The sequence below is a fragment of the Mangifera indica genome, chromosome 14, assembly GCF_011075055.1.
Source record: "Mangifera indica cultivar Alphonso chromosome 14, CATAS_Mindica_2.1, whole genome shotgun sequence".
Taxonomy (NCBI): Eukaryota; Viridiplantae; Streptophyta; class Magnoliopsida; order Sapindales; family Anacardiaceae; genus Mangifera; species Mangifera indica.
Window position 1 is genome coordinate 5109845 of NC_058150.1, and position 21297 is coordinate 5131141.

Below are 21297 nucleotides of genomic sequence, written 5' to 3' on the forward strand. Positions count from 1 at the left end.
ATTTACTATGATATATCGTCAATAATATATTTTTAAAAATACGATAATATCAATTATAATTTTAATATTTTTTATAAATATTTTGATTAATAATTTAAATATAAAATATCTGATTGACTATTAAATTTAATATAATATATTATATCCAAAATTCAATCCTCACCAAAAGTTATTGGAAAAGGTTAGGAATTTAAATGACAAAAAATTAAATTTTTTATTTATATAATTATGATATTGTAATAATTAATTGAAAATATAAAAAATATTTAAATTCTTAAAAAAATTATAAAAAGTGAAAAATATAAAAAAAAGTTAAAAGTACACGTTTAATATAAAAAACATATAATATACGTGTTTAATATATTTTAAATTCAAAATAATATATTTAAAATATAAATTAAATAAAATATAAATTAAACACAAATAATTCACATTTTTAGTAATTAGATATTCAATTTTCTTGATTACATTGGATAATTAATTAAAATAACTTTTTTTTAAGTAATTTAAATACGAAAGTAACCCCTGAAAATTAAAATGGCTATAAGTTCAGTATAAATTATTTAATTGCTTTTATTTAAGAGATTTTTTAAAGTTTGTTAAGATATTTATGGCTTATTTTAGTGTTTCGTTTTGGGCATGGGTTTGTTGTATTTTGTTAACGAATATTATGTTTCATTTAAGGCCAAATGACTATTTCCCGCCCAAGGTTTGACGTTTTCTCAAAAGTTCCCCCTTTAACTATGAAAATACCAAATACCCACCCATGGCCAGTTAGATTTAACAAAATCCTAACGCCTGAAATTTTTATCTCTTTTTGCCCCCCTAAACTTTAAAAACTAAAAATTTTCCCTCAGCCTAAGTTTTAAAAAATGGCAGTTTCACCCTAGGGTTTGGTTTTGAAATCTCCGGTGATCGTTCTGGCTCCATTGCCGACGATCTCTCCCTCTCGAAGCAGCCTCTCCTTCCGGCGAATGCTTTCCTCCCATTTGGAGGCTCAATCAGCGTCGGAGACGCCTTGGGAGAAGAAGAACTTCGTCGGGGAAGACGAAGTTCTTCGTCTCCTCAGTCGTCTTCGTCTCCCAAGGCGTTTCCGACACCGATCGAGCCTCCAAATGAGAGGAAAGCATTCGCCGGAAGGAGAGGCTGCTTCGAGAGGGAGAGATCATCGGCAATGGAGCCAGAACAGTCGCCGGAGATTTCAAAATCAAACTCTAGGGTGAAACTGTCATTTTTTAAAACTTAGGCTAGGGAAAAATTTTAGTTTTTAAAGTTTAAGGGGGCAAAACTAGATTCTATTTTAGTTTATTTTTAATATTATAGCAAAAATGACGATTTTACCCTTACCACCGTTAAGGTTTTGTTAAATCTAACCGGCCATGGGTGGGTATTTGATGTTTTCATAGTTAAAGGGGGGACTTTTGAGAAAACGTCAAACCTTGGGTGGGAAACAGTCGCTTGGCCTTCATTTAAGTATAACTTGACATGTTGTTAATGAAAAAATGGATAAAGAAAGGTAACAATGTATGGTTTTTTCAATAGAAATTAGAGGATTTAGGATGTAATCGTAAATATTAGAAATGATTTTAATATAAATGGGTAAAATCAAACAGTGTTAAGACTCTGGTAAACAAACATGAAGCTATCTACTAGCTACGAAACCAAAATTGCGAGAGAGACGGGTGGAAGTATTAAAGCCAAGCACCAAGTGCTTGTTTATATATAAGACTATACATAGATGATAAACGTGATTAAGAAAATTTTTATTATGAATCAAGAGTTCATAAAACTGATAGAATATTAATATTTTCAAGAAAATACTTAGGTTCGAACCTATCTCATATTCGTGAAACCTTAAAAATCTTGGAAAGAGAGGTCACCAAAGCTGGTCCTGTTAAGAACAGTGCAAGAAGCGTATGGCATACAACAACACTGAAAATGCCAGAAATATTAATACCCATCGCTGATTGAACCCTTTACCACCAAATATGCTTTACCCTTGTCCACTATACCATTAGAATTGTATTTAACCCGAAACTGCCATTTGACAGGAGCAAGGAACCAACGACCAAGTTTTATTGGCAACTAGTGCATAGAATTCATCAGCGATGGCCTGTTTCCAATGAGAGTGTCTGTTCAGTCACAATGATGGGTTCAACTGGAGGGGAATTGGAAGTGGTGGAGAGAGTGAGAGAAAGGGGTGGTTTTGGTTTACAAATTCCTTACTTTTAGTTTGCATGAAATGGGTGTTTTGTGGGGGTGCACATGATGGAGCAAGTGACCATAGGGGGCCAGATGATGGCGGGTTTTCAATAGGAGTAGAAGTACATACGAGGAAAGGGGTAAAACCGAGAGCACCATGAGGTGGAAAAGAAGGGGGCAGTGTGAATAAGGACACAGGTGGAGAGGGTGGGTTCAGTGACGTCAAACTGACTGTCAATTGAAAAAATATATATATATCAAAACACATGTTTGTGGTTAATCAAAAGACCATATAGAAGTAATTGACATGGTACTACCAGATTCAAATATTATCCTTTCTATGGAATTCTGTCAGCCTGCCGAGTATCGCTGAGTCCCTGTTGATGATAATTTGTTCAGAAAGAGTTGGTTCTATGAATGTTCCTGTTTTCCACAAAAGAATGCAAATAGAGTTGAGGAAAATGGATGAATAATTTGAGCTAGTACAAATTGGAACCAATGTAGTTAAATATCTCTCATTCTTAGACAAGGGGAACTCAGGTTACCTCTGCAGTGTAGCGATCAAGATGATTTTGCTTTTACATTTTCAGCATCATGAGGATGCCTAACATGGAATAATCCACTTAATCCTCGTTCTCTGGAGAGTTCTTCCAGCTCTGCAAGTTTCTGTTTGAGAAGCGCAACTTCTCTTGATAAATCTTCATCTCTTTTCTTCAGTGCCTAAACCAATACATATCACTGCATTATAAACTAACACTGCCACAGGTTTCCCTCCCCTATGCTGTTTTGTTTTTTATCCCTTGTATGATGGGCTTATTAATAATAATCGATTGAGACAAGGCTTCAACATACTTTTCCTTGATGGGATATTTGAACTCCATATTTTGACTCTTCTTATATGTGTAAATCACATCTTTCTTTGAATTGGACTTGGCATATGCCACCACCAAGTGAATTCTCAAAATGGCCTTTATAACTGTGTAATGTGCTTTTTTTTAATAAATAAAATACTCAAAAATTTAAAAAAGTCAAGGGGAACATAGCCCCCCAGTTCTTCCCTCTGTTGTCGAAAAGAGTAGGAGCAAAGAAGATACCACATGAATTACAATTTAAAAAAATTTTCACATAAAGAAATTCTATACCTCTAATTCTTGTCTACGCTGCTCCTCTTTTCTTGCTTCAGATCTGGCACTTCGTTGCACCTCAAAAATTACAGCAGCTACTGCAACCTAGACATAAAGCACAGGAGTTATTCAAAGCTTATATATACCAAGATGTTGGATACAGGGGAAAAAGGATACAGATCATACAGTGAGATAATCGATACAATAGGACTACAAGCCATTTGCACTAGATGAAAACGAATAGCCGTGGATTCCAAAATCAACTGCCAAGTAGGCTTGCCTATTATCTCTGGTGCACATAGATTATACAAGGTACTGATATCTTCATTAATTAACCAATCTTTGGTTATAACTTATAAGTTTAATAAAAGTGATTTCAGAGGGAGAAGTCATATATTTTACAAAAGCTAGATAAGGATTGACAAGTATTTAGCTTGCTATCTGGCCTTCTAGAATTGAAATAGTGAAACACTAGTGATCACCTTATATATGAATTTAAAACAGGCAGAATTCCCTATTAAAAACAGAGTCAAGGGCATCCACCAAATGTGTCATGAAACAGTGTTGTGTCTGCACGTTTTCAACACAAATCATATTTGAAGGCAAATGCCCAGAAAATCATGCTCCATACACTCAGAGAAATCAAATTTGGAAGGGCTCCATACTCTAGTCACAAAGCCAAGACTCTCAAACTATCCCAGCCAGCATACCACAAACCTACTTGAACTTAATATTTTAGGCCATGAAGGGTCTAGGCTTGCTATCAATGCAGGCAGGGGGTAATCTCAGTGCCTTCACATATTGAGTACTTACGGGTGGTAAGCCAGCAGGGATTTTTGAAATTTGGAAAAGGCATCAAGAACAAGCAAGGTCAAGGATTTCCACCCCAGGTCTCCATGCCCAATTCAAATCATCCCTTGAAGTTGCTCAAGGTTGGCTAGTTCCTAGCCCACGTCCAGTGGCAACTTGAGCAAAAAGCCAATGGACCACTACACTTAAATTATGTCAGCTCCCACACAACATGAACCATAACTTAAATTGTGGCATCAGTGACCAGCAACCAAGAGCATTCATCCTCTAAAATGTTCTCCCAAACCACAATCATACAAGCATTTGTTATTTGATAGAATGGTTAATCTTTGACCATAATTACAACAAGGACATAAATTGTGATACAGCATTACCGAAAACACAAAGAGTTCACCAACAAGATCTGCAGCAGCTTGGACAGCCTTTTCCTCATTTAGGGGGCGTATTGCAACATTTGTTGAATGACCATAGATGCGTCTTTGTATATTTGTTGTAAATTGATGATTTGCCTGATTCAACATTAGAAAGAACTTACTATGGAAAGATAAAAAATAATAAAAAAAGAATGTGTAGCTCATTCAATAAAGTTCTCCAATGAAGATATCTTCCTTTAAGTTTTGGTCTGGGAAAGGGGTTTTTATTCAACTACAAAACATATTTAAGTTATTTCCCAGGACAAAAAGATCAAGATTCACGTATAGCAAGCAAATAACTTCCACTTCTAATAAGCTACTATAAGCTAGAAATTGCAATTATTGAAGGTAACCTGAAGGTAACCTGTAGTAAGCAACATAATTCTAAGAAGCACTTGCTCATGAACAATATGGAGAAGAAATGGTTTATCTGAAATTTTCGTTTTTTAAGTTGAGAAAACAATGCTCATCTCTGGGATAATCAAACAAATTCATACCAACAAATTAAGAAAGTGCCAAGGTTTCTACAAGACATTCAAAAACATCTTCAAATTGATATCGAAAAAAACACCAACGGCAGATACAGTTAGGGAAAAGTAACAAAAACAAGCAATCATTGAATAGCGAAATTCAAGATAAAACCTGGGCAAAATTGATAATGAACTGGCGGAATTTCGGGTGAATGCTGGCTTCCTTCTTGAAACGATTGGCTATGGGTTTGGAAAAAGTTCTCAGTGCAAGAGTTCCTAGCTTAGCTAATGGCAAGATCATATCTCCCCTTCTTCTATTGATTTAGTGGAAGATCACACGCAATTAATCCGATATTTGAGCAAAACAACTTCGGGCATGCCTGTGTAATCGAAAAAGAAAGTCGTAAGTTGTCCAAATGGAATCTCCTGGACATGAAGCTTCTTTCAGCACACGACACTTGGACACTCAAGTTGGACTGAGGTGTTTTTTTACATTTTGTTTTTAATAATATCTTATAATCCAATTAGGGTATATAAATTAATCATAATTTTAAGCATTACAGGCCCAAGTACAGGTGTCCACCGGCCAAGCCTGTTGGCCTGCTAAGGTTGCTACAGAAACAGACCTTTCGGGCTGGCCTGGCTCATAGGATATACAAAACTTACAACCCTGTCTAATATATATACGGTCAAACTTTAAATAGACCAATTTATTAATTTTAATATTATAATTATTAAATTTTTAATATTATATAAATAGTATCAAATCAGGTTTGGTGTGCTGCAATATCAAACCGATTTGGTCCAAATAACGTCTCTACACCCAAGTATAGAAAGAGGATTCTCCAACATTGACTTAATAAAAAATTGTTTATCTTGCTTACTAAAATCTTTTAGTACATATTTTCTCTCTTTTTTTTTCCATATTTCAGTTAAATCAAATTTCAAAATGAATTATATCGTTAGTATTAACTGATTTAATAGGTTATTTTAACATTTATTATGTTATTTTTTATTTATATTTAGAATTACAATTTTTTATAATGAATATAAAGTTTTTGAGTTAAAAATTAATTATTAGTTTATAAAAATTAGTTATTCATGAAAGTAGGTTTTGATTTATGTCTTGAGCTATGAATTTTTATGAAAAATCATATATTTTTTATCGGTAAAAAATTTAGGTTTTAACGCTAAATTTTTTAATTTTTCTTAGAAATAAGGTTTTTAAAATTAAATTAGTTGTTAAACAATAAAAAATTGTTTATGATAAATTTATCATTTGATTTGTTAATTAAAATGAAGAATTTGGTCAAAAAATCAAAGATTTTCGTGCTGGTAGATATGAAAATATAAGATTTGTCTAGAGATGTCTCATAGACCTTTCATTGATATGCAAGAGCATAGGTTTAATGATGTGTTCCTTCGTTTGGTACTTCTTCAACAAATAAATCATGGAAATCAGCCCCTTAATAGAGTTTTTATTTCAGTAAAATGGAATGGACATATGTTTTGGATTGATAGAGTTTGTCTTGGTCATCGGATTAAAGTTTGGTCACAAGACTGATACACGAACATATGTGTGATTTCAAAAGTGAAACGATTGAAATTGAGATTAGATACATTTCAATTAATTATGGAGATCTACCTTCAATTTTTAAGGTTGAGACATAAGGGAGACAATGATGAAAATGTTGTCAAGCTCACAATACTCTATGTTATTCACCATGCACTTATGGGAGTAGATAATAAAAAAATAGTTGCAGATCGCCTTCTCATATTAGCAAATGATTTGGTTGCTTTTGATCACTACCTTTAAGGTGTTATGGTGTGGAATTTGATGGCAAATTCGATGATACGGGCTATACTGAAAAAGTATGAAAATATTGTCTATCACTATCTACCATTTATAGAGATTCTCATAACGCTTTATTACATGCTAATGGGTTTTTCCCTAGCATTTCAAGTAAGCATTTTTTTATAATTATATTATTTATTTGTTAATTTTTCCTTTTATGTATATATGACTAACTAACAACCTCAAATTTCATTTTCTATGTCTATATTCATGAGACTTTACAAAACCTAAAGGATTGTATGTAGAGATTGGGATTAAAGGGGTCTGCATATGTTGAAATGGGAGACCAAAATATCAAGTTGGGAGGATATACTTAATATTTTTAGTATATAGGCATTACATGTACTTAACAATCGCTATTTTTTCTTAATTGTTAATTTTTTTAATTAGAGGATTAATAACCATAATTGTTTTCAATTTATCACGGTCACAAGATATAGTTAATGTAGTTTCACTTCTAACAAGGAGGAAAAAGGGAAGTAAATGATTGGCCCAATCACTCCTACTATCGTTCTTATCCAGGATTTATTCATATTTTGTTTATATTGTAACTGAAATCATATAAACAAGATTCACAATCATTTACTTTTATCCGAGATTTTTAAGATTTTGCACATAGATAAATACTTTACAATTAATATTAATTATACTCATAAAATATAATTAAATCATGGTTTCTTTCTCAAATTAAAAAAAATATATTATTTTATAAAATAAAATAAAATAAAATTTTAAAACAATCATCTATGAACATTTACGATTGACAACCCCTAATCGCATCAAACAAATATGATTTTAACTAAAATCATATTAAAATAGAGGGATTTTATTTGAAATTGCATTAATCTAGTATAATTCAATCAAAATTTCATAGTCTCCATGTGATTCTAGTTGAAAAAGCACTTAAATCACATCATTCAAAGTGATTTTAATTGTAGTAGCACTAGATTGGTGCAATCATGACTGGATGATATTGGATTAATACAATTTCAACCAAAACTGCATTATTCTAGTTTGATTTAGATTAAAGTCAGACTGATTTAATATAATTAAAGGTCATCCGTCAACAATTGTTTCGAAATTAATTTTATTTATTTATAAATTATCACTAAAAAGTTATATAATCACTATGTGATCGAATATTATTTTATTATTTGTGTATATAATTTTATTGTTTAATATAATAGATTTGTAATATTAGTTAAATGGATTGATAATATGGTAGATTCGAATCGAAACAGACTCGAGATTGATAATAGCGTAACGAGCTCAAGTTTGGCTCATCAAGCTCGTTACGTTTGAGCTCGAACTCAGTTCGAGTTTGACTCGGTTTGTTTCAAGTTCAAACTTTTAATTAATTTATTATTAAAATGACATCGTTTTAGTATATATTGATCAAAACGACGTAGTTTTGTATCAAAAATTTTAACTTATAAACTTCGATGAGCAAGCTTGAGCTTGACTCGAGCTTGCTTAAGGCTGATTCATTTTAAACTTATTCGACTCAAGTTTAAGCTTAAGCTCTAACAGACTCGATTCAAATCTAGTTCTGATTGATAATGTTATATAATAATACATAACTAAAAATTTGAGATAAATTTTTATTTAAATAATTAAAAAGCCCATATGAAATTAATTAAACAGAGAAATTTTAAAGTATAATAATTAAACCTACTATCGTGAATGAGATAAATTAGGGTTTTATATAATAATAGTGTTAATGCATAGATGTAGTAACCTTACCTAACAATTAAATCAAGTTTCGTACAATTCACGTGATTCCACGTAACATCAATCCATACAATAATTAGAATAAGTGTTAATCATGTACTTGAGAATATTACAGTTTTTAGTTTTAAAATATTAATGAATATGTGATCTTATCTCACCAATTAAATGTGATCATAAGAGCCATTTCATAAAGTTACTCAAACTTGTTTTAAAACTTATATCATTTTTAACTAAGTATTAACCCATGTGGATTAGATCTTCTTATGTGTCATAAAAGATTTGGATTGGATATTATTCACAATTTGTCGGAATAAAACATTGTTAAAAAAAAAAATCAATTTTCTCATATATATTTTTATTTTTATTAATAAAATATGTTAATTGACATGTTATAATTGTTAAAAAGACTAAAAATATTCTTTGTTATCTTGTAATATTCACTAAGCTGAATAATGCTTGATTCCCAAATTTTTATTAAATATTTTTTTATGTTAATTGTAGGGTTAATAATTATTAAAAATAAATAAATTTTAAAAAAGTTGTTTACAACTTTAGTCATTAGTGAACTAGCTTGGTGTAATCTTGAGCATATTACGCACGAAATGATGTTACTGATTGAAATTATAGTTAGGATAATGAGATCCAATTTGATCACACCTATCTTAGTATAATTCAATCAAAGTCACACCTTAACGGTGTGATTTTGCTATAAACACAATAGGATGAATTGATTTGGCTTGAACATCATTTTTCGAAGTATAATTTTGGCTAGAATTATAGAGGATGATGCTTCTATGCAAAAATGTTCCATTTTCAAAAGGTCTTTTTTAACTATTATTTAAAAGGTCGAATAACGTATGCATAACTATTATGTTTGGTCAATAAACGTGGATTTCAATACTATTTCTTGGTTAGCTAGTAGTTAGCAATTAATATGTAGTTAAGAGTTAATGATTGTTGTAAAGGTATGGGAGGCAAAGAAATAGGAGGTTATAACAATACGAGTTCTCTTACTAGGGGTTGGAGGGAACTCATACTAGTAGTTGTTCTAAAAATAGTTGTAATTATTCACCCACCAAAGGTTAGAAAGGCTTCTGGTAGACTTTAGCCTTGTTCATACATGACTCGATTAGTTTGATCAAGTATTCACCACCTATTTTTATTGTTCAACTCTTTGATAACGTGGAAAAACCAAAAACTCTAGGGGATGGAAGGGTAGAGACCTTTGGTGTCCCTTCCAGTTAAGAATTGGGGCCTCACAATCACTAGCCAATATGTTTTTCTTGCATGTCTTTCTTCATTCATGGTTTGATATTCTACCCTCCTAGACATAGAGGAACCCCACCAATCCATCCCGAATTTAGTAGTTAAACTTTGTTGATTACTATGATGATATTGAAAATCTATTCTCTCCCAATTCGCATTTTGTAATACACAATATTTTTATTCTTATAGAGAAAAAGGCGTTTTCACATCTTCTCAATCTAAAATGGCTAATGAGAGGAAAAGTATGACTGTAACAATCTTTTGGCTCATATGTAGTTATCGTGATTATTAATTATATAATTAAATAATATATACATATTTTTTATATATAATCTATATATATAGATAATATATTATTATGTGACTAAATTATTTTAAATTTAAAATAAAATAATATCTAATTATGTAATAATATATTATCTATGTATTTAAAATATATATAAAATATATATATATACATAACATAATTTTTAATTATAAAAACTTACGCATATTCATATACAATTTGAGTTTTCATTTGGCATAGATGACCCAAAATCATTTTACTAATTTTTTTTTTAAAGTAAAATCCTTTTATTTATTACTATCAGAATAATTGTTAGGATTACCATACAACGTTACGCATCTACTTAATTTATAGAACTAAAACTAATCCCATGATGCCCATATTAAACATAAGTTAAATAAAATAAAATACTTTTAGGATGAATTAATTTAAAGTGAGACCTAAAATTAAATCAAAACCCCTTAGATACAATATTAAGTCAAATGAATTAAATATTCCATCACTATAGAGTTAATTAAAATGATAGTTTAATTTTTGTATTGGTTTGGAAACTGGTAATTTATCATTACTGTTCAAGTTTGGAAACCCTAATTATCGACCACTTTTTTATAGGAATTTTACTATTGTCAATACTTTTGCACTATCTCCACCATCGTTGCTATCTCAACATGTCATAACCCCACACTTTTTTTCAACCATCGAAACAAATCTCATCCACCAACCATCGAAATAAATCTCAACGCAAGGAAAAATTTCACCACTAGAAATGTTGGCTTTAATAGAGTTGGTATAAAAAGACTAAAACTGTGAGAGAAGGAGGCAACAACAACAATCAACCGAGGTTGTGGGTGTCATTGGTTGGGACAATGAATGGGTGGATTGGACGATATCATGTGCAATCAAAGGTTAAGAGATAGAGAGTGAGAGAGAAAGGGCAACTTGCAAGGTTATAAGTGTTGGCTGGCTTATCATAGTAAGAAGATAACGACTTACTTGTTGTAGTACTAGCGGTCATGGGCCAACTAGGCGTGTGACAAAGGGGTAAGGGATGGAGAGTGCAAGAGACGGGTGGCTTGAACGTTGAGAATGTAAGGTGACAACAATAATGGTGATAGGGCTAACCAGGTCATCTAAAAAAGAAGAGAATAAATATAAAAAAAACAAAAAAAGTGAAATCTTATATAAATTTGATATCTAAAGAGATATTTTATATTTTTGTTATTTTATAATAATATGATAAAATTTAAAAATAAAATAATTAGAGATAATATAATAATTTACATGATATATATACATTTTTTTCCGTTAAAATAGTTAAATTTTGAGTATGAAACAATGATGTATGCATTTGAGAAATAAAGTAATGTTTTAAAATCAAACCTCATGTGGAAAAATGATAATTTCTCTAACTAATAAATTAACACTTGTAAGAGACCTGTAAACTAGATTGAGAAGTCCATTACTATAATTTCGTGCCTTTTTAATGCTAAATGCGTGAAAGAATTAACTTGAATATATAAAGAGATTTTCACCACAATACAAATCTTGCTTATTGTTTTTTTTTTTTTATAAGTATATTTTTTTGGTAATTATATATATCTATTTTACGTATATAAATATATAAATATTTATATATATTATTATATAATTAAATAATTTTAAATGTAAAAAAATAATATTAAATTATATAATAATATATATAAATATACATAATTTTATGGCTGGAATTCTCAATTTATAATGTTAAAATAATTTATAATGCCAAAGAAGACAAAGATCAGGCAACCGGCCGAAGAAGATACAAAGGAGCGGGCCCGGCTGAAGAATAGATATTAGAAAAGAAAGTTAAGTGATAATGTTGTTCGATAGACTTGAAACGTCTACTTTTATATCCACACAAGAAAGGATCACCTTTATCTGTAATTATTTTTTATTTTTAAAATTATTACATTATCCTGATGGTCTGTGTCTGTAATGTAATTAGCCAGAACTTGTGGCTACAAAGATTTGAAGGCCAAAAGACTTTGTCCCAGCCAAGGTTTGGTGAAATGAAAAAGTTTCCTCTGTTACGTTGCCTGGATTATATATAGACCTCAAGCCCTTGTGCAATCTACACAAACAAATATCGGCTGAGGATCAGTCTTAGAAAATAGCGTAAAGATGCAGATGGTGTGTGGAGAACATGATCACGAGCTTCTTCGAGCTCAATCTCATGTTTGGAACCACATTTTCAGCTTCATAAATTCTATGTCTCTCAAATGTGCTATTCAATTATGTATACCAGATGTCATCCATAACCATGGAAAACCCATGACCCTTACCCAATTGGTTACTGCATTACCCGTTCACCCTTCTAAAACAATCTTTGTCTACCGTCTCATGCGCATTTTAGCTCACTCTGGTTTCTTTACACTTACCAAAACTGGTGAAAATGATGAAGAAGAAGAGTATGCTTATGGTCTAACCACTTCTTCACAACTCCTCCTTAAGGACAACTCCTTGAGTGTAAGACCTTTCCTAATGGTTGTGCTCGATCCCGTGATAACAACACCATGGAATCATCTCTGCTCTTGGTTTCAAAACGGTGAATATTCTACTCCTTTTGATATAGCTCATGGGATGAAATTTTGGGAGTATGTTGCGTGTAAGCCAAACATTAACCATTTATTTAATGAAGCCATGGCTAGTGATGCCCGATTAGTTATTAGTGTGGTGATTGAAAAGTGTGAGCATGTGTTCAAGGGATTAAAGTCATTGATTGATGTTGGTGGTGGCACCGGAACTATGGCCAAGGCCATTGTTAAAGCTTTTCCACACGTGGAATGCACTGTATTTGATCTCCCACATGTCGTTTCTGACATGCAAAGCCATGGAAATCTTAAATATATCGGAGGAAACATGTTTGATGTCATTCCTTCTGCAGATGCAGTCTTACTTAAGGTATTTTCAAGTTACAACTCTCATCTTCAACGCAAAATTTTTTATTTTGTTTTCTTTTTTTCATTTTGTAAAATTGTATTGATGTCACCTAAAATTGACCAATAAGCAGTCGATATTACATGATTGGAATGATGAAGAATGTGTGAAGATTCTAAAGAAATGTAAGGAAACAGTTACAAGCACCGGGAAGACGGGAAAAGTTATCATAATAGACATTTTGTTTGAGAAGAAAGAAGGGGATGATAAATCGATTGAAACGCAGCTTTTCTTTGACATGTTGATGATGGTGTTGCTTACAGGGAAAGAGCGAGATGAGAGAGAATGGGCCAAGCTTTTCTTAGATGCTGGTTTCACTCGCTATGAAGTAAACCCAATTTTAGGCGTAAGATCTCTCATTGAACTTTATCCTTGAGAAGTCGTCATGCTATTTTGTGAAACTTGTCCTGGTTTTGACCAGAGTGTTTACTTTAGTGTTTTGCAATTTCCCTAGAGTGCTGCACGATGAAATTGTACTTCAATTTTATTTATCTGTTTTTAATTTAGTTTGTGTCCACGACATGAGTGGAAATGTTATATGAAATAAATTTATAATGTTATTTCTACGTATTTTTAATTATATAATTAAATATATAAATGATATGTTATTATATAATTTAATAATTTTAAATTAAAAATAAAATAACATAATTATGATTGAATTTGAGTTAAACTTGTTTGAACTTAAAAATGAGTTTAATTTAAGCAAATTCAAACCTAAGAGGTAAATATTTTTGTGGTCAAGTTTTAGGTTTTTTGACTAGTCAAACTTGTAAGTCTAGAAAATTTTGATACAAATCGATTAAAACAATATTATTTTGATTAATACGTATCAAAATAGTATCGTTTTAGTCTTTTTTGTTTGGCTACAATATCGAACTGAACTCAAATTCAAACTCAAACTCGAGCTTAACTCCCTTCAAACAAACTTAAGTTCAAACAATTTTGAAGTGAGTTCAACGAGCTTAAGCTTAGAAAAACTCAAGTTCAATTCAATGAGAATCTAACTCTATATTTTATCATATGATGACATATCATATTTATATTAAAAAATATATATATAAAATTTTATGTTATAAATTCAAGCTATGATAACTAATAATTTGAGTTTTAATTTGGCATAAATGATCCAAAATCCTTATGACAAACAAACACATGCTTTGTAAATTCTTATGACAAAATCAATCTAATATTTTAATTTTTAATTAATTAAAGTTTTTAGTACATGAAACTTAATTAAGGCATGCGACTGGAAAAGCAAAATATTAACCTAATCGCATCAAACAAATATGATTTTAACCAATATCATATTAAAATAGAGGGATTTTTATTTGAAATTGCATTAATCTTAAGTATAATTGAATCAAAATTTCAGTCTCAATGTGACTCTAGTTGAAAAAACACTAAAATCACATCATTCAAAGTGATTTTAATTGTAATAGCACTAGATTGGTGCAATCATAACCGGATGATATTGGATTAATACAATTTCAACCAAAACTGCATAATTCTAGTTTGATTTCGATTAAAATCAAACTGGTTTAATATAATCACAGGTCATCCGTCGACAATTGTTTTGAAATTAATGTTATTTATTTATAAATTATCACTGAAAAGTTATATAATCACTATGTGATTGAACGTTATTTTATTTTTAATTCAAAATTATTCAATTATGTAATTATATATTATTATTTGTATATATAATTTTATTTTTTAGTATAATAGATTTGTAATATTAGTTAAATAGATTGATAATAGGGTAGATTCGAATCGAAACAAGCTCGAGATTGATAATAGCGTAACGAGCCGAGTTTGACTCATCGAGCTCGTTACGTTTGAGCTAGAACTCAGTTCGAGTTTGACTCGGTTTGTTTCGAGTTCAAGCTTCTAATTAATTTGTTATTAAAATGACATCGTTTTAATACATATTTATCAAAACGACGTAGTTTTGTATCAAAATTTTTAACTTATAAACTTCGATGAGCAAGCTTGAGCTTGACTCGAGCTTGCTTAAGGCTGATTCATTTTGAACTTATTCGACTCAAGTTTGAGCTTAAGTTCGAACAGATTCGATTTAAATCTAGTTCTGATTGATAATGTTATATAATAATATATAACTAAAAATTTGAGATAAATTTTTATTTTAATAATTAAAAAGCCCATATGAAATTAATTAAACAGAGAAATTTTAAAGTATAATAATTAAACCTACTTTCGTGAATGAGATAAATTAGGGTTTTATATAATAATAGTGTTAATGTATAGATGTAGTAACCTTACCTAACAATTAAATCAAAGTTTCGTACAATTCACGTGATTCCACGTAACATCAATCCATCCAATAATTAAAATAAGTGTTAATCATGTACTAAATTATAATTATTACTGTTTTTAGTCATACTGCTCCATCAATCAACCAAATTTTAAAATATTAATAAATATGTGATCTTATCTTACCAATTAAATGTGAATCATAAGAGCCATTTCATAAAGTTACTCAAACTTGTTTTAAAACTTATATAATTTTTAACTAAGTATTAACCCATGTGGATTAGATCTTCGTATGTGTCATAAAAGATTTGGATTGGATATTCTTCACAATTTGTCGAAATAAAACATTGTTAAAAAAAAATCAATTTTCTCATATATTATTATCGACATTTTAATTGTTAAAAAGACTAAAAAATATCTTGTAATATTCACTTGAATAATGCTTGCTTCCCAAATTTTTATTAAATATTTTTTTATGTTAATTGTAGGGTTAATAATTATTAAAAATAAATAAATTTTGAAAAAGTTGTTCACACAACTTTAGTCATTAGTGAACTAGCTAAATATAATCTTGACCATATTGCACACGAAATGATGTTATTGATTGAAATTGTACTTAGGATAGTGAGATCCAATTTGATCACACCTATCTTAGTATAATTCAATCAAAGTCACACCTTAATAGTGTGATTTTGCTATAAACACAATAGAATGAATTGATTTGGCTTGAACATCATTTTTCGAAGTACAATTTTGGCTAGAGTTATATGAGGATGATGCTTCTATGGAAAAATGTTCCATTTTCAAAAGGTCTTCTTGACTAATATTCAAAAGGTCGAATAACGTATGCATAACCATTATGTTTGGTCAATAAAAGTGGATTTCAATACTATTTCTTGGTTAGCTAGTAGTTAGCAATTAATATGTAGTTAAGAGTTAACGACTGTTGTAAAAGTATGAGAGGCAAAGAAATAGAGGGTTGTAACAGTAGGAGTTCCCCTACTAGGGGTTGGAGGGAACTCATACTAGTAGTTGTTCTAAAAATAGTTGTAATTATTCACCCCCTAAGGGTTAGAGGGCTTTTGGTGCACTTGAACCTTGTTCATACATGACTCGATCAGTTTGATCAAGTACTCACCATCTATTTTCATTGTTCAACTCTTTGATAACGTGGAAAAACCAAAAGCTCTAGGGGATGGAAGGGCAGAGACTTTTGGTGTCCTTTCCAGTTAAGAATTGGGGTCTCACAATCACTAGCCAATATGCTTTTCTTGCATATCTTTCTTCATTCATGGTTTGATATTCTAGCGTCTTAGACATAGAGGAACCCCACCAATCCATCCCGAACTTAGTAGTTAAGCTCTATTGATTACTATAACAATACTGTAAATCTATTCTCTCCCACTTTACATTTTGTAATACACAGTATTCTATTCTTATAGCGAGAAAGGTGTTTTCACATTTCCTCGATCTAAAATGACTAAGGAGAGAAAAATATGATTGTAACAATCTTTAGGCTCAAATATAGTTATCTTGATTATTAATTATATAATTAAATTATATGTACATATTTTTTTTATATATAATCTATATATAGAGATAATATATTATTATGTAACTAAGTTATTTTGAATTAAAAATAAAATAATAACTAATTATATAATAATATATTATTTATATATTTAAATTATATATAAAAATTATATACACAAAACATAATTTTCAATTATAAAAACTTATCATATTGACGAAGCTCGAAAATATGTAGTACGAGTATCCCTTTAAAATTTTTGGTCTACCAACAATATAACGTGACTCACATGGATGCACCATATTCATATACAATTAATATGGTAATCATTTTATTTCCCTTACACGTGCAGTCTATGGGTTTGCTAATATTCATTAAATAATTAAAAATTAAAAATAAAATAATAATTTATTATATAATAATATTTTATTATTTATATATAAAATAATACATGAAAATCACGTAAAAGTGATGACACATATTTCAAATATGCTATTACCGTCATCGTTGTCGCAAGATGATGACCAAGAAAATACAATAAATAAATAACCGTAAGATGATGACCAAGAAAATATAATACGCAAGGACCAAAAATATAATAAACAATGACCATAAGTTGAATAATATAGTGCATAAATAAAAAGTATTATTTTTTCAAAGGCCAAATGACTAAGTCCCACCCAAGGATTAATAAATTTATATTTTTATCTATTAAGTTTTAAAATGTCAATTTTTCACTTATTTATTGATTTTTTAATAAATTCTGTTAATTTTTTTATTAAATTACTGAAAAGTTTGAAAAAAAAACCATTATGCTAAATGACATTTGACTCCCATAATTTTTTAAAATAATTTTGTACCCTAATTTTTATTAATTTCAATTAAAAAATTAAAAATTTATTGATACAAATATTGATAAAGGTGTCATGACATATTTGGAAGTTAATTGTATTTTTAAAAAATTTAAAGGTGTTCATAAAATTTTAAGGTTTTTTTAATTAGAAAAAATGTTGGAGCGTTTTTTTTTTCTGAAAATTTTAAAATTTCACTACACCACTCAATACATAATAAATAAGAATTATATTTTTAAAAAAATATATGAGGTAAATAAATAATTTTTAAATAAGATAAAAAAATGCTCATTAAAACTTTGTAATACAATTCCCTTGTAATATTTGAAAAGGTAACATAAATATCTTTTGATTGTTAAAATGAGTGGAGAATTGACTTTTTTAAACTTATCGGTTAGAATATGTTAATTCATCAAAATGTGGGTGGGACATGGTCGTTTGGCCTTCTTCAAATGGTTGTTGCACGTTACCGCAATTTCAATCTCTTCCTCGATCTATTACTATATATATCTCAATCTCTTGCACAATTTACACAAACAAATACCAAGTGGCTGGAGGATCCATCTTAGAAAGATAGTGTAAAGATGAAATTGGTGAATGGAGAACATGATAGCAGACTTCTCCAAGCTCAAGCTCATGTTTGGAACCACATTTTCAGCTTTATAAATTTCATGTCTCTTAAATGCGCTATTCAATTATGCATACCAGATGTCATCCACAACCATGGAAACCCATGACTCTTACCTAGTTGCTTACTGCATTACCAGTTCATCCCTCCAAAACAATCTTCATCCACCGCCTCATGCGCATCTTAACTCACTCTGGTTTCTTTACACTTACTAAAGCTAGTGAAAATGAAGAAGAAAAAGAGTATGCTTATGCGCTCACCACTTCTTCACAACTTCTCCTTGAGGACAACCCCTTGAGTGTCAGACCTTTCCTAATGGCTATGCTCGATCCCGTGTTAACAACACCATGGAATCATCTCTACACTTGGTTTCAAAATGGTGATTCTACTCCTTTCGATGTAGCTCACGGGATGAAATTATGGGCGTATATTGGACGTGAGCCAAAATTTAACCATTTTTTTAATGAAGCCATGGCTAGTGATGCCCGATTAGTTACTAGTGTGGTGATTGATAAGTGTGAGCATGTGTTCAAGGGATTAAAGTCGCTAATCGATGTTGGTGGTGGCACTGGAACTGTGGCTAAGGCCATCGTTAAAGGCTTTCCATACTTGGAATGCACTGTATTTGATCTCCCACATGTCATTTCTAGTATGCAAAGCCATGGAAATCCTAAATATGTTGGAGGAAACATGTTTGATGTCATTCCTTCTGCAGATGCAGTATTACTTAAGGTATTTTTCAAGATATTACTCTCATCTTCAACGTAATGTATTTTATCTTTTTTCATTTTCTAAAATTTTATTAATGTCACCTGAAATTTATCAAACAGTGGATATTACATGATTGGAATGATGAAGAATGCGTGAAGATTATGAAGAAATGCAAGGAAGCAATTACAAGCAACGGGAAGATGGGGAAGGTTATTATAATAAACATGTTGCTTGAGAAGAAAGAAGGGGATGATAAATCGACTGAAACGCAGCTTTTCTTTGACATGGTGATGATGACATTGGTTACAGGAAAAGAGCGAGATGAGAAAGAATGGGCCAAGCTTTTCTTCAAAGCTGGTTTCACTCACTATAAAATAAACCCAATATTGGGTTTAAGATCTCTCATTGAGCTTTATCCCTGAGAAGCTGCCAAGCTTTCACATGAATATTTGTTCTGGTTTTTATCAATGTCTACTTTATTATTTTGCAATTTCCGAAGGGTGCTGTGCGGAGAAATTGTGCTTCACTTAATTTCTCTGTTTTTAATTTAGTTCTTGTCCTCTAGATTAGTGGAAATGTTATATGAAATAAATTCAAGCAATAATAACAGATAATTTGAGTTTTCATTTGGCATAGATGAACCAAAATCATTTTACTAATTTTTTTAAAAAGTAAAATCCTTTTTTTTATTACTATCAGAATAATTGTCAGAATTACCATACAACATTACACATCTACTTAATCTATAGAACTAAAATTAATCCCATGATGCCCATATTAAACATAAGTTAAATAAAATAAAATACTTTTAGGATGAATTAATTTAAATTGAGACCTAAAATTAAATCAAAACCCCTTAAGATACAATATTAAGTCAAATGAATTAAATATTCCATCACTTTAGACTTAATTAAAATGATAGTTTGACTTTTGTAATGGTTTTGAAACTGGTAATTTGTCATTACTATTCAAGTTTGGAAATCCTAATTATTGACCACTTTTTTATAGGAATTTTACTATTGTCACCACTTTTGCACTATCTCCACCATCGTTGTTATCTCAACATGTCTTAACCCCACACTTTTTTTCAACTACCAAAACAAATCTCATCCACCAACCATCGAAACAAATCTCACCACATGAAAAAATTTCACCACTAGAAATGTTGGCTTTAATAGAGTTAGTATAAAGAGACTAAAACTGTGAGAAAGGGAGGCAACAACAACAATCAACCGAGGTTATAGGGGTCATTGGTTGGAACAATGAATGGGTGGGTTGGACAAAATCGTGTGCAATCAAAGGGTAAGAGATAGAGAGTGAGAGAGAAACTGCAACTTGCAAGGTTGTAAGTGTATGATGACTTATTGTAGTAAGAAGACAGTGGCTTGCCTGCTGTAGTACTAGTGGTTATGGGCCAACTAGGCATGTGACAAAGGGGTAAGGGATGAAGAGTGCAGGAGATGGGGTGGCTTGCAAATTGAAAGTGTAGGGTGACAGCAATAAATAGAGCATCTAAGAAAGAAGAGAATAAATATTAAAAAGGAAAAAGTGAAATCTTATATAAATTTGATATCAAAAGAGACATTTTATAATTTTGTTGTTTTGTGATAATATGATAAAATTTAAAAATAAAATAATTAGAGATAATATAATAATTTACATGATATATATACATTTTTTTCCGTTAAAATGGTTAAATTTTGAGTATGAAACAATGATGTATGTATTTGAGAAATAAAGTAATGTTTTAAAATCAAACCTCATGTGGAAAAATGATAATTTCTCTAACTAATAAATCAACACTTGTAAGAGGCCTGTAAACTAGATTGAGAAGTCCATTACTATAATTTCGTGCCTTTTTAATGCTAAATGCGTGAAAGAATTAACTTGAATATATAAAGAGATTTTCACCACAATACAAATCTTGCTTATTGTTTTTTTTTTTTTATAAGTATATTTTTTTTTTGGTAATTATATATATCTATTTTACGTATATAAATGTATGAATATTTATATATATTATTATATAATTAAATAATTTTAAATATAAAAAAATAATATTAAATTATATAATAATATATATAAATATACATAATTTTATGGCTGGAATTCTCAATTTATAATGTTAAAATAATTTATAATGCCAAAGAAGACAAAGATCAGGCAAAC

The 21297-nt window shown here is 30.2% G+C and overlaps 2 protein-coding genes and 1 pseudogene across 6 annotated transcripts; 2 read left to right on the forward strand and 1 right to left on the reverse strand.

Moving 5' to 3' along the window:
* Positions 1–1748: 1748 nt before the first annotated feature.
* On the reverse strand, positions 1749–5499 carry LOC123197061 (OPA3-like protein). Of its 5 annotated transcripts, none has more exons than XR_006497785.1 (6): positions 5192–5498; positions 4511–4645; positions 3345–3431; positions 2748–2922; positions 2520–2632; positions 1749–2433 (listed from the first exon to the last, which is right to left on the reverse strand). XR_006497785.1 is itself a non-coding variant. In XM_044611245.1 (5 exons), the coding sequence occupies exons 1-4, from the start codon at positions 5318–5320 to the stop codon at positions 2764–2766; spliced, it is 486 nt and encodes a 161-aa protein (XP_044467180.1). In that variant the 5' UTR covers positions 5321–5499; the 3' UTR covers positions 2431–2625; positions 2748–2763. The 5 variants fall into 5 exon arrangements, 3 of the variants coding, with proteins under 3 accessions (XP_044467180.1, XP_044467178.1, XP_044467177.1); XR_006497786.1 differs by having other exon boundaries at positions 2520–2625; positions 5192–5497; XM_044611245.1 differs by having other exon boundaries at positions 2431–2625; positions 4535–4645; positions 5192–5499.
* Positions 5500–12249: 6750 nt separating this feature from the next.
* On the forward strand, positions 12250–13703 carry LOC123196796 (probable O-methyltransferase 3). The gene is made up of 2 exons (XM_044610925.1): positions 12250–13097; positions 13207–13703. The coding sequence occupies exons 1-2, from the start codon at positions 12318–12320 to the stop codon at positions 13507–13509; spliced, it is 1083 nt and encodes a 360-aa protein (XP_044466860.1). The 5' UTR covers positions 12250–12317; the 3' UTR covers positions 13510–13703.
* A 4634-nt stretch (positions 13704–18337) lies between these two features.
* On the forward strand, positions 18338–19754 carry LOC123196798 (annotated as a pseudogene).
* Positions 19755–21297: the final 1543 nt, after the last annotated feature.